Source organism: Halichoerus grypus, chromosome X (genome assembly GCF_964656455.1).
Source record: "Halichoerus grypus chromosome X, mHalGry1.hap1.1, whole genome shotgun sequence".
NCBI lineage: Eukaryota > Metazoa > Chordata > Mammalia > Carnivora > Phocidae > Halichoerus > Halichoerus grypus.
The window spans coordinates 75,536,787-75,551,292 of record NC_135727.1 but is presented as its reverse complement, the minus strand read 5'-3'; the positions used below and the strand labels follow the sequence as shown (position 1 = coordinate 75,551,292).

At 39.4% G+C, this 14,506-nt stretch overlaps 1 protein-coding gene across 1 annotated transcript in view; it reads left to right on the top strand.

The window, feature by feature from the left end:
• MSN (moesin) overlaps positions 1 to 3,736 on the top strand; it is a 63,984-nt gene extending 60,248 nt beyond the window's left edge. The window contains exons 11-13 of the mRNA XM_036072147.2: positions 686 to 778; positions 1,108 to 1,332; positions 1,864 to 3,736. Of these exons, the coding sequence (XP_035928040.1) occupies positions 686 to 778; positions 1,108 to 1,332; positions 1,864 to 2,028 (483 nt within the window). The 3' untranslated portion in view covers positions 2,029 to 3,736. The remainder of the gene's footprint in view (positions 1 to 685; positions 779 to 1,107; positions 1,333 to 1,863) is intronic.
• Positions 3,737 to 14,506: the final 10,770 nt, after the last annotated feature.

The window sequence follows — 14,506 nt, the reverse complement described above, 5'->3', positions numbered from 1 at the left end:
TTGGAGTGTGAATGCAGGAACTAAGACCTAATTAGCAGGGGAAAGCTTCCTCTAGGAGATAGATGTGTCCAAGGTGTGAATGCAGGAACTAAGACCTAATTAGCAGGGGAAAGCTTCCTCTAGGAGATAGATGTGTCCAAGGTGTGTGCCTAAGTTTTTTCCCTTGTTTAGATTGCCTTGTGACACTATAGTGTCTTTCCTATACTTGTCCTGGGAGGAGTCTTAGTGGAGCATTCTGGGAAAACAGGAAAGAGTCTGGCACTTCAGGCAGTGACACGGTGATTTCCAAATCTTTACAAAGGCCCTAAATATGCAGTGGGCAACAGTGCATGCACAAGAGAAAGAGAGGGAGAGGGAGAGAGGGAAAGGGGGGGAAGAGAGAGAAAGAGAAAGAGAGAGAGATGAGGAAGAGAGAAATGACATGTTTGTGTTCAGGAGGTCTGTAGTCTAGGAGTGGATCTCTGACTTCTAACGAAATGATTTGGAGTTAATAAGAATAGTAGATCTGAGAATAGGAGTGGTCTTCCAGGCTTCCTGGAGGAGGTGTGGTAAAAAGAACCCCCAGGACAGCAAGCAAGTGGAACAGAAAGTTTCCTATTGGTTCCCCAGGGGAACTGGGGTTGAAGATACCTAGGTCCTGAGGACCAGAAGGCTCAGCTCTCACAAGCTTCCAATTTATCCATAGGCCTTGGAAATGGCAGAGTTGACAGCTCGAATCTCCCAGCTGGAGATGGCCCGACAGAAGAAGGAAAGTGAGGCTGTGGAATGGCAGCAGAAGGTGAGACACAATGCTCAGAGTAAAAGCATTATGAAAGAGGGTACCTTAGATTCCTCAGATTTGGGCTCCTTACTCCTTCTATCCTTCCTTGACAGCAGGCATCATGGGAGAAGGAGCTCGAGGCTTTCTCAGATACTTCCCAGAATTCTCCAATACACCAGGGAAGTTGGTAGATTGTTCCTATAGTACAGGTGCAGAAACTAAAGGCAGACAAAGTGACTTGGCCTACCTGGTGCCTGCCTCCTGCTGAGCCATTCTATGCACTTGTAGGATGCCACAAGTTAGCCTGATCTGACTGCTGGTTCTTCTTGCCCTCTGTTACTGGACAGGCTCAGATGGTACAAGAAGACTTGGAGAAGACCCGTGCTGAGCTGAAGACTGCTATGAGTACACCTCATGTAGCTGAGCCGGCGGAGAATGAGCAGGATGAGCAGGATGAGAATGGGGCAGAGGCCAGTGCTGACCTGCGGGCTGATGCCATGGCCAAGGATCGAAGTGAGGAGGAACGTACCACTGAGGCAGAGAAGAATGAGCGTGTGCAGAAGCACCTGAAGGTATCCTGGCAGGGCCGGAGGGTCAAAGATACCATGTGCATTCCCTAGGTCATCATGGGGTTAGGTAGAGGAGCCTGTCTCAGTGGAGTATGAGAGTCTGAGCCTTTCTCTAATGAGAGTTTAAGGATAGGCACCCATCACTTATCAATCAGACCTTGGGCCACCTCTTCCTTTTGTTTTTTGCCCCACACTCCATTTATCTCTTATATTCAGAAAATACCCTGACCCAATGTCTACCTGAATCTTTGATACATTGTTCTACTCTCAGAGAATAGCTGCCATTGGTCCCCTAAGTTTGTGGGGGGTTTTGTTTTGTTCTTGCCCCACCACATTCCCAACAGGGCTGAAAATGGCCCTCAAAAATAGGTGTATGTGTTTGTGTGCAGAAAGAGAGCAGTGAGGGGGTATGTGTGTGTGCAGAGAGAGAGAGAGAGGGAGAGAGAGAGAAAGAATGAATCTGATGAATCTGGTTAAATAAGGGGGTAAAGGGAGAGCAAGCCATTAACCTCTCATCCCCTTACACCCTCACAGGCCCTCACTTCAGAACTGGCCAATGCCCGCGATGAGTCCAAGAAGACTGCCAATGACATGATCCATGCTGAGAACATGCGACTTGGCCGAGACAAATACAAGACCCTGCGTCAAATCCGGCAGGGCAATACCAAGCAGCGTATTGATGAATTTGAGTCCATGTAATGGTCACCCAGCCTCTAGGGACCCCTCCTCCCTTCTTCCTTGCCCCCACACTCCTATAATCTTGCCTAACTCACACTGTGCTGAAGCCACTAACTAGAGCAGCCCTGGAGTCATGCCAAGCCTTCAGTGCCCCTATGGGACCAAACCTAGCCCCTCAGCCTTCACTCACTTCCTTGGGCAAATAAATGGCCCACTATGGTGCCAATTGGACCCTCTTTTCCCTCTCTCATTTTAATCTAGATTACTAGAAGAGACCACTTCTGTAGCTCAGAGGCACTTCCCACTTGACTGGGGAAATACCCCCACATTTACTGCTCTGTAGGACTTAAGTGTGGTGTAGGTTGAAAACTAGCCCCCATCCCTGCCCCACAGCTGCCTTCCTTTTCAGGGTCCTGTGATTTGCAGAATTGGAGCATCACAAGGTTTACAGAAGGAGGCAGGGCTCTGGGTATATGCTCTAGGGTATCAAACCGACCAAGGATTACACCTTCCTATGTCCATTTCTTCTAGAGTTATTTAGGCTTCATAATGATTGGAAATGAAAAAGATGTTCAGTCATTCTTCTCTATACCTCCCAGAATGGACCTGTTAAAGTCTTATCCCTGAGTTCAGGAATTCGGTTTTTCCCCACAGTGAGATTGGAGGAGACAGTACCTTTAAGAGACTTCACCAACATCTTAGAAGGCTATTGGCCATTCTATTCAGGCAAGGCTGTTTAGAAGATCCTCCCCCAATGCCTTATGGGAGCCTAGGCTTATTTCAAGTGAGCTCTATGGGCAGAGGTATCCCTTACTATTATTCTGGGTTCCTCCCTTCTTGGGACCTGCCCCTCCTCATTCTAATCCCCAAATTCCCTCCAATTAGAATAGTAGGGATGGTTACCCCAAAACCTAGCCAGCTCTATCCAGGACTCTTGCCAATGGGGGGAAAAGTACACACTGGGCTTCAGAGAGCTGTTGGGGGCTCTGGCCTGGTCCCTTCTACACTCTAACCCCTTTCTCTCAACACAGGAGCAACCTCCTCCTCTTCTCTATTTCATGTGTGCTCTTTTTTTTCTACCAGTATTATATATTCTAGTGGCATCTAATTCAATATTGATTTCTGTGTTTCTTGCTAATGCACCCTTAGAAGATATTAGTTTTGAGGCAGGATCATTTTGGCCTCATTTCCTTACCATCCCCACACCTGGGAAGCATATACTATATTATAAAATAATATTTTGCCAGAAACATTATTGTAAGAAGCTTTCAGTATTAGTGATGTCACCTGTCACTATAGGTCATACAGTTCATTCTTAAAGTACTTGGTATTTGGTTTTATTGTTCTTTTTATTTTCCCTTCTCCCCAGAGTTAAGTCCCCAAAGGGTCATACTGTTCCTCCATGCAGTGCTCCTAGCCCAAAGCTCTTGGCTTCAATCCCTCCCTGACTCCATCCTGCCTGACTTTGGGGAGTCTTATGTGCATTGCTGTGAATTATATTGACAGTCTCTTGGTGATATGCCCTATATTGGCTAAATTCAAACCTGGAATTGTGGGGCAATCTAGCTGCCTTAAGGGCAATAATGCACCCACAGGGAGGCTGGGGAGAAAGGTTATATTTTGTATTCAGTTTTTTGTGTGTATTTTTGGGGTTTTTAAAAATTGTTTTTGGAGGGGTTTATGCTCAACCCATGTTCTATTTCAGTGCCAATAAAATTTAGGAAGACTTCTCTGTTATTTGATTTTTTGTTGTGGTGTGAGTGGGTGGCTATAAGATACTACACTGTAATTTCCATTCTGTAGACCACCTTCCAATCCTTGGTCTTATTTCATCCTCATTTCAGTCCTATGGAAAGTGGATATGACCATCCTCATTTTAGAGAGGGGCCAATGGAATTGAAAAAGGAGAATAACTGCCCAAGGGCATAAGACTGTCTTAATCACCTATGCCCTTTCCACAGCTCCAGGCCAATTTTTCCAGTGTAGGTGGGCCCTGCATTGACCATGTGATGCTCTGGGGCTCACTTACACTTGGGACTTTGGAGTTGCTTGTGAGGAATGGTTTGTATCTCTAGACACCTCCTGGGATAGTTAGGCCCTGTACTGCCTTCTTGTCAGGAAATCTTCCAGGCTTGCCAACTTCCTACTACCCTCACTTTTTGCAGTACCAGTGAAGGTCAGAAAAATTACCTTGAGCCCTGTTGTAAAAGGCAGTGAGGAGTGGAGTGTGAAGTGAAATGGAGTATGTACAAAAGCTGTTGGGAAGTACTTTATGGCTTACAAAACATGTCAATTTTGTAGCCTAAATGGAGTTATTCCAATTTTACAGATGAGGAAACTGAGACCCAGATAAGATTTCTAGGCCGTCTTGAACTTGACACATTATCTCACTTACCAGTCCCCTTCTTGGTGAACCAACACTTGCAGGGAAGGTAAACTATGTATTCTGTGAGCTTTAAATCCTTCACAACAAAACTTTGAGCCAGGGCACCTGAACTTGTCTACACATCGGAATTTTAAAGGTTGAAAAGCCTAGACCATATCCTCAGATCAAATTACAATCTGTAGTAGTAGAATGCAGACATCGGTACATTTGATGATTTCAACGTGTAGACAGACTTGGGAACCACTGCTCTGAAGACATACTATTTTTTAACATTTTTAAATTTTTAAAATTTTTATTTTAATTTCAGTATAGTTAACATGTAGTGTTATATTAGTTTCAGGCGTACAATACAGTGATTCAACAATTCCATACATCTCCCAGTGCTCATCACAGCAAGTGTGCTCCTTATCACATTCCCCATTTCACCCATCCCTCCACCACCTCCCCTCTGATAACCATCAGTATGGTCTCTAGCTAAGTGTCTGTTTCTTGGTTTGCCTCTCTCTCTCTCAATCTTTCCTTTGCTTGTTTGTTTTATTTCTTAAATTCCACACATGAGTGAAATCATATGGCATTTATCTTTGTCTGACTTATTTCACTTAGCATTATACTCACTAGCTCCATCCATGTCATTGAGAATGGCAAGATTTCATTCCTTTTTATGGCTGAATAATATACCATTGTATATATATATACCACTTCTTTATCCATTCATCTATCAACGGATGCTTGGGCTACTTCCATAATTTGGCTACTGTAAATAATGCTGCTATAAACATAGGGGTGTAAGGATCCCTTTTATCAGTACCCTTGCCTTTTTGGGGGGTAAATACCTAGTAGTGCTATTGCTGGATCGTAGGGTGGTACTATTTTTAACTTTTTGAGGAACCTCCATGATGTTTTCCACAGTGGCTTCACCAGTTTGCATTCTCACCAACAATGCAAGAGGGTTCCATTTTCTCCACATCTTTGCCAACACTTGTTGTTTCTTCTTGTGTTTTTGATTTTAGTTATTCTGACAAATGTGAGGTGGTATCTCATTGTAGTTTTGATTTGCATTTCCCTGATGATGAGTGATGTTAAGCATCATTTCATATGTCTGTTGGTGATGTGGTTATCTTCTTTGGAGAAATGTCTGTTCATTTCTTGTGCTCAATTTTTAATTGGATTGTTTGTTTTTTGGGTGTTAATTTATATAAGTTCTTTATATATTTTGGATACTAACCCTTTATCAGATATGTCATTTGCAAATATCTTCTCCCAGTAGGTTGCCTTTTAGTTTTGTGGGTTGTTTCCTTCACTGTGCAGAAGCTTTTTATTTTGATGTAGTCCCAGTAGTTAATTTTTGCTTTTATTTCCCTAATCTTGGAAGACATATCTAGAAAAAATGTTGCTAGGGCCAATGTCAGAGACATTACTGCCTGTGCTCTCTTCTGGAATTTTTATGGTTTCAGTTCTCATATTTAGATCTTTAATGCACTTTGAATTTATTTTTGTGTATGGTGTAAGAAAGTGGTCCAGTTTCATTCTTTTGCATGTAGCTGACCAGTTTTCCTAGCACCATTTGTTGAAGACACTGTCTTGCCTACTAGATATTCTTCCCTGCTTTCTCAAAAATTAATTGAACATATAGTTGTGGGTTCCTTTATGGGTTTTCTATCCTGTTACATTGATCTGTGTGTCTATTTTTGTGCCAGTACCATATTATTTTGATTACTACAGCTTTGTAATATAACTTGAAGTCTGGAATTGTGATACCTCCAGCTTTTCTTTTCTTCTTAAAAGTTGCTTTGGCAATCTGGGATCTTTTGTGGTTCCATACAGATTTTAGGATGGTTTGTTCTAGTTCTGTGAAAAATGCAACAGCATTTTGATAGGGATTGCATTAAGTGTGTAGATTGCTTTGGGTAGTATGGACATCTTAACAATATTTGTTCTTCCAATCCATGAGCATGGAATGTCTTTCATTTCTTTGTGTCATCTTCAATTTCTTTCATCAATGTTTTATAGTTTTCAGAGTACAGGTCTTTCACCTCTTTGGTTAGGTTTATTCCTAAGTATCTTATTATTTTTGATGCAATTGTAAATGGGATTGTTCTCTTATATAGAAATGCAACAGATTTCTGCACATTGATTTTGTATCCTGTGACTTTACTGAATTCATTGATGAGTTCTAGCAGCTTTTTAGTGAAGTCTTTTGGGTTTTCTATGTAGTGTCATGTCATCTGCAAATAGTGGCAGTTTTACTTTGTCCTTAGCAATTTAGATTCCTTTTATTTCTTTTTGTTGTCTAATTGCTGTGGCTAAGACTTCCAGTACTCTTCTTTAAATGTGTGATAGATTTCACCTGTGAAGCCATCTGATCCTGGACTTTTGTTCATTAGGAGTTTTTTGATTCCTGATTCAATCTCCTGCTGGTAATCAGTCTATTCAAAATTTCTATTTCTCCTAGCTTCAGTTTTGAATTCATCTATTTCTTCTTGTTTGTCCAATTTCTCGGCATGTAATTTTTATCAATATTCTCTTGTAATTATTTGTATTTCTGTGGTGTTGGTTATTTCTTCTCTTTCATTTGTAATTTTATGAGTTGAGGACGTACTATTTCATCCCCATTTACAGATGGAGAAAGTGAGGCCCAACAAGAATAATTAATTTGTTCAAGGTCACAGAGATAGAAGTATTATAGCCAGGACATGGACACAGGAAATTTAGTTCATCAGCCTATGTTCTTAACCACTGCACTATACCTTCTCTCTACCATTCCTACCAGGGCCCAGGGAAAGACAGACATTCACTGAAAAGAGGAGATACATGCAGAGCTTCAATTCTAAGGTAGCAAATAGAGTTCTAGGGCCATAGAATATCAGTGTAAGAGGGAGCCTTAGGAATTTCTGCTTATGGTAGTCCCAAATGTTGCTTTGGGGAGAAAAGGAACTGAATTCTTGGTCCCTTCCAACAACAATCAGAGAATGTCTGCTTTTGTATGCTTTATATGTGGGGCTGTATATGTGCAATTTTTTTTTATTTTAAAGGGGAAGACAGGTAGACTTCTGCTTCCAGGAAGATAAATGTAGTAGGCAGAATAATGCTCATCCCATCCCCAAAGATGTCCACATACTAATCCATGGAATCTGTGGATATATCACCTTATGTGGCAAAAGGGACTTGGGGATATGATTAAGGATTTTAAGATAGGGAGATGATGCTATATCATCCAGCTTGTCACAGTGTAGTCAGAAAGAATCGAATATGCTGTGCAGCTGGTTTTGAAGATGAAGAAAGGAGCCACAAGGTGAGGAATGCAAGTGGCTTCTATAAACTGGGAAGGACAAGGGAATGCATTCTCCCTTAGAACTTCTACAATGAATGCCGCCCTGCTGACACCTTGGTTTAAGCCCAATGAAACCCATTTTGGACTTCTATCTGACCTCCAGAAGAGTAAGGTAATAGATTTTTGTAGTTTTAAGCCAGTATAATATTATTATCTATTTCTCAAAATTTGCCATTCCTGAAATAACAATGTTATAGAAATGGAAAACAGCAGTTAACAGGCGGGTGGGGAGCCATGTGAGAAGTAGGTTTGGCTGTAGCAGAGCAACATGAGGCTGGAAAATGGTAGAGTAGAAGGAGCCTAGGCACGCCTTGCCCCATGAATAAAACTAGATAACTATAAAATAATTCTAAATACCCAAGGAATTGACCCTAAGACCAACAGAACAAACTCCACAATCAAAGGTGGAGAAGAGGTCACATTGAAGAAGGAAGAAAGTGTGGAAAAGAGGATTGGCAGAGAAATGTTTCCTGGCCACTGTAGTGGGGTGGGAGCTTTGGTTGCAGAGAAGGGTGATAGACTAACCCACAGGGGCATGCATAAGGAAAATGCATCCTTATACCAACTGGCTTGTAAAATGAGAGGGGCTGAATTTTGTGACTTCTGGCAATCCATGTGGCTTAACATCTGGAGTTTTAAAGGTCAGCAGACTTGGCTGGGATGGAGCCCAGAGGGCATTGTGCTGCTTGTGGAGAGAAGGCAGGCAAAAAACCCATGGACACACAATGTGGAAATAGCTATTTGAAGAGTGCCTCTGGCACACAGTGGGTAAGTTATTTAGTCATCTCAAAGCACATCCCAGAGGGACCCCTCCAGGGAAAAAAGGAACTGGCTGGCACCATTTCCCTCCCTGGCCCCTCAGCATAAGTACAGGGCAACCTGTGGGAACCAGTAAAGTGCCAACACCTGATACTTAACTTGCTTGCACTAAGCCCCACTTCCTTGTGCTCTGGTGGAACTGTTCTTCCCATTCTTGCCTGCCTCTGTCCCAGCTTTGAGAGCCCTCTTCCCCCAGAAGACCAACCCAAACCACTGTTCACACTGCATCTCATGACTTGGGAGATTTGCAGAGCCTTGGTGACAGTGGAAACAGGTCTCATTTCACAAGAGAACAAAACACATTTAGTTAAAACATGCCATATTAAGGTCAGGGGCCAAACACTGCCCACAACAGGCAAAGAGAGCCTCTGCAAATGAAAGGCCTAAAGGAAAAATTGTCCAGGACAAAAAGCAGAGCACATGCAGCACACGTTGGAGACACTCTCCAGGCCCTGGAGAACAGGGGACACTACGTGGCAGGGGACTACAGGACCTGTTCTTAATAAGGCCATTACCCTCAAGAACAGGAGACATACAGAACACACAGAAAGAGGCACAGAGACTGAGACAAAAAGAGAAGACAGAGGAATTTATCCCAAATGAAAGAAGAGGACAAAGCCATAGCCAGAGATTTAAGCAAAACAGATGTAAATAATATGTATGATGAAATATTTAAAGCAATGATCAGAAGGATACTCACTGGACTTGAGAAAGAGTGGAAGACATGAGTGAGACCTTAACACAGATCAGGAATAACATAGCAGAGTTAAAGCACTCAGTAAATGATAGTAGAAACATGTTTGATGGAATGAATATCAGGCTGGAAGAAGGAGAGGAATGAATTAATGACAGAAGAAAGGGTAATGGAAAGTAATCAAGCTGAGCCAGAGAGAAAAAAGAATTACACAAAATGAGAATAGACTTAGGAAACTCTGTGTCTCCATCAAACATAATAACATTTGTATTATAGAAGTCCCAGAAGAAAAAGAGAAAAGAGGGAAGAAAATTTATTTGAAAAAAATAATTGCTGAAAACTTCTCTAATCCAGGGAAGGAAACATTTTCACATCCAGGAGGCACAGAGAACCCCCAACAAAATCAACCAGAGCAGATTGACACCAACATACACTGCAATTAAATTGGCAAAATATACTGATAAAGAAAAAAAAATTAAAGCAAGACAAAACAAGAAAACAACATACAAAGGAAACACCATAAGGCTAATAGGGGATTTTTCAGCAGAAACTTTCCAAGCCAGAGGGTGCGTGGCATGATATATTCACAGTGATGATGGCAAAAATCTGCAGCCAAGAATATTTTATCCAGGAAGGCTATCATTCAAAATAGAAGGAGAGATAAAGTATTTTCCAGGAAAATAAGAACTAAATTGTGGGGCTGGCACCTGGGTGGCTCAGTATGTTAAGTGTGTGCCTTTGACTCAGGTTATGATCCCAGGGTTTTGGGATCAAGCCCCACTTGGGGCTCCCTGCTCAGCGGGGAGTCTGCCTCTCCCTCTGCCCCTCCCACTGCTCATGCTCTCTCTCTCTCTCAAATAAATAAATAAAATCTTAAAAAAGAATGAAAGACATTCATGACCACTAAAGCAGCCCTGCAAGAAATATTTAAGGGGACTTTTTGAGCGAAAGGAGAAACCAAAAGCGACAGTATGAAGGTAGGAAACACGAGAGCAGTAAAAATGAATATCTCTGTAAAAAAATCAATGATCTCACAAAATAAAAGGATGTAAAATATGACAATATATACCTAAAATGTGGGGAGGAGAGGAGTAAAAAATGGGTTCAAACTTAAACAACCATCAACTTATTATACTGCTATATGCAGAAGAGGTTATATACAAACCTAATGGTAACCATATATCAAAAATCATTAATAAATATGGAAAGAATAAAGAGAAAGTAAGCCAAATATATCACCAAAGGAAATCAGCAAACCATGAAAGAGAGAAATACAAGAAAGAATGAGAGAAAAATCTTCAGAAACAACCACAGAACAAATAACAAAATGATAATAAATATACATATATCAATAATTATCTTGAAAGTAAATGGACTAAATACTCCAATCAAAAGACCTAGGGTGACAGAATGGATAAAAAAAAAGACCCATCTACATGCTACCTCCAAAAGACTCATTTTACACCTAAAGACACCTGAAGACTGAAAGTGAGGGGATGGTGAAACATTACCATGCAAATGGATGTCAAAAGAAAGCTGAAATAGCAATACTTATATTGGACAAACTGGACTTTGAAACAAAGACTGTAACAAGAGATAAAGAAGGGCACTATATCATAATTAAGGGGACGATTCAGTAAGAAGATATAACAAATGTAAACACTTATGAAAAAATAAAACAAGATGAAATCAGAGAGGGAGACAAACCATAAGAGACTCTTAATCATAGGAAACAAAATGAGGGTTGCTGGAGGGGAAGGGGGTAGGGAGATGGGATAACTGGGTGATAAACATTAAAGAAAGCATGTGATGTAATGAGCACTGGGTATTATATAAGACTGGTGAATCACTGACCTCTACCTCTGAAACAAATGATACATTATATGTTAATTAATTGAACTTAAATTTAAAAACTTAAAAAAAACCCACAATGCACCCAACATGGGAGCACATAAATACACAAAACTTAATAACAAACATAAAGGCACTAATTGATAATAACACAATAATAGTAGGGGACTTTAACACCTCACTTACATCAATGGACAGATCCTCTAAACAGAATATAAAGAAGAAAACAATGGCTTTGAATGACACACTGGACCAGATGGCCTTAACAGATATATCCAGAACATTCCATCATAAAACAGCAGAATACACATTTTTTTTTCAAGTGCACAAGTAATATTCTCCAGAATAGATCACCTATTAGGCAACAAAACAAGCCTCAACAAATTCAAGAAAATCAAAGTCATACCATACATCTTTCCTGAACAAAACACTATGAAACTAGAAGTCAACCACAAGAAAACATCTATAAAGCCCATAAACACATGGAAGCTAAATAACATGCTACTAAACAATGAATGGGTCAACAGGAAATCAAGGAAGAATTAAAAAAAATCACATGGGGACAAATGAAAATGAAAACAGAACAGTCCAAAACCACTGGGATTCAGCAAATGTGGTCCAAGAGGGAAGTTTATAGCAATACAGGCCAACCTCAAGAAGCAAGAAAAATCTCAAATATCTAACCTATCCTTACACCTAAAGGAGCTTCAGAAAGAACAATAAACAAAATGTAAAACCATCAGAATGAAAGACATAATAAATCTTAGAACAGAAATAAATGATATGGAAACTAAAAAACAAACAAACAAAAAAACACAATAGAATAGGTCAATGAAACCAGGAGATGATTCTTTGAAAAAAATCAATAAAATTGATGACCATCTAGCCAGACTTATCAAGTCAAAAAGAGAAGACTCAAAGAAAGAAAATCATAAATGAGAGAGGAGAAATAAAAACCAACACTAAAGAAATACAACCAATTATTAGAGAATATTATGAAAAACTATATGCCAACAAATTGAAAAACCAGGTAGAAATGGAAAAATTCCTAGAAATGCATTTGAACAGGCCAATAGAGAACAAAGAAATTGATTCTGTAATGAAAAAACTCCCAACAAACAAAAGTCCAGGACCAGATGGTTTCACAGGTGAAATCTACCAAACATTTAAAGAAGAGTTAAAACCTATTCTTCTCAAGTTATTCCAAAACCTAGAAAAGGAATAAAAACTTCCAAATTCATTCTATGAGGCCAGCATTACCCTGATACCAAAACCAGATAAAGGCACAAATAAAAACAAGAACTACAGGCCAATATCCCCAATGAACATTGATGTAAAAATCCTCAACAAGATACTAGCAAACTGATTCCAAGAAGACATTTAAAAAATCATTCATCATGAGCAAATGGGATTTATTCATGGTTACAAGCATTGTTCAATATTTGTAAATTAATCAATGTAATACAACACATCAATAAGAGAAAGGATAAAAACCATATGACCATTCCAATAGACACAGTAAAAACATTTGACAAAGTACAACATCAGTTCATGATGAAAAACTTCTACAAAATAGGTTTAGAGGGAACATGTTTCAACAAAATAAATGAAAAACCCACAGCTAACATCATCCTTAATGGAGAAAAATGGAGAGCAAAAATTTTTCCCTAAGCTCAGGAAAAAGACAAGGATATCTTCTCTTACCACCTTTAGTGAACATAGTAATGGAAGTCCTAGCCAAAACAGTCAGACAACAAAAAGAAATAAAAAGCATACACATTTGTAAAGAAGGAAAAAGGTCACCATTTACAGATGTCATGATTCTCTCTATATAAAACTCAAAAGACTCCACCAAAAAATTGCTAGAACTAATAAATGAATTCAGTAATGTTTCAGGATACAAAATCAATGTACAGTAATCTGTTGCATTTCTATTCACCAACAATGAAGCAACAGAAAGAGAAATCAAAGAATCAATCCCATTTAAATTGTACAAAAATTATAAGATACCTAGGAAAACAATCTAACTAAAAAGTGAAAGACCTGTACTCTGAAAACTATAAAACACTGATGAAATATGTTCACAATGACAAAAATAAGTGGAAAGACATTTCACGCTCATAGATTGGAAGAAGTATTGTGAAAATGTCTATACTTACCCAAAGCAATCTAGACATTTAATGCAATCCTTATCAAAATACCAACAGTACTTTTCACAGAGGGAGAACAAACAACCCTAAAATTTGTATGAAACCACAAAAGACCCTGAATAGGCTAAACAATCCTGAAAAAGAAGCAAATCTGGACACATTTCAATTCTGACATCAAGCTATATTATAAAGCTGTAGTATCAAAACACTGTGGTGCTGACACAAAAATAGACACATAGATCAGTGGAACAGAATAGAAAACCCAGAAATAAACCCACATTATATGATCAATTAATCAACAACGCTGGAAAGAATATTCAGTGGGGAAAGGACAGTCTCTTCAACAAATGATGTTGGGAAAACTGGACAGCCATGTGCAAAAGAATGAAACTGGACCACTTTTTTACACCATACACAAAAATAAATTCAAAGTGGATTAAGACTTAGTGTAAGAAATAAGACCATAAAAATCTTAGAAGAGAACAAAGGCAGTAACTTCTTTGACATTGGCCTTAACAACTTTTTTCTAGATATGTCTCTAGAGGCAAGGGAAACAAAAGCAAAAATAAACTATTGAGACTACATCAAAATAAAAAGCTTCTGTACAGTGAAGGAAACAGTCAACAAACTAAAAGGCAACCTACTGACTGGGAGAAGATATTTGCAAATGACATACCTGACAAAGGGTTACCATCCAAAATATATAAAGAACTTATACAAATCAACACCCAAAAGACAAACAATCTGATTTTAAAAATGGGCAGAGGACACGAACAGACCCTTCTCCAAAGAAGACACAAAGATGGCCCCCCGACACATGAAAAGATGTTCATCATCATTTTCCATCAAAACTATAGTGAGATATCAACTCACACCTGTCAAAATGACTAATATCAAAACCACAAGCAACAATATGTGTTGGTGAGGATGTGGAGAAAAAGGAACCCTAGTGCCCTGTTGGTGGAAATGTAAACTGGTACAGCCACTGTGGAAAACAGTATGGAAGTTCCTAAAAATATTTAAAATAGAACTACCCTATGATCCTGTAATTGCACTACTGGGTATTTACCAAAAAAATACAAAAACCCTAATTCAAAGGGATACATGCACCCCTATGTTTATAGCAGCATGATTTACAATAGCCAAATTATGGAAGCAGTCCAAGTGAACTGCTACACACACACACACACACACACACACAGGAATATTATTCAGCCATAAAAAATGAAATATTGCCATTTGCAATGATGTGGATGGAGCTAGAAAGT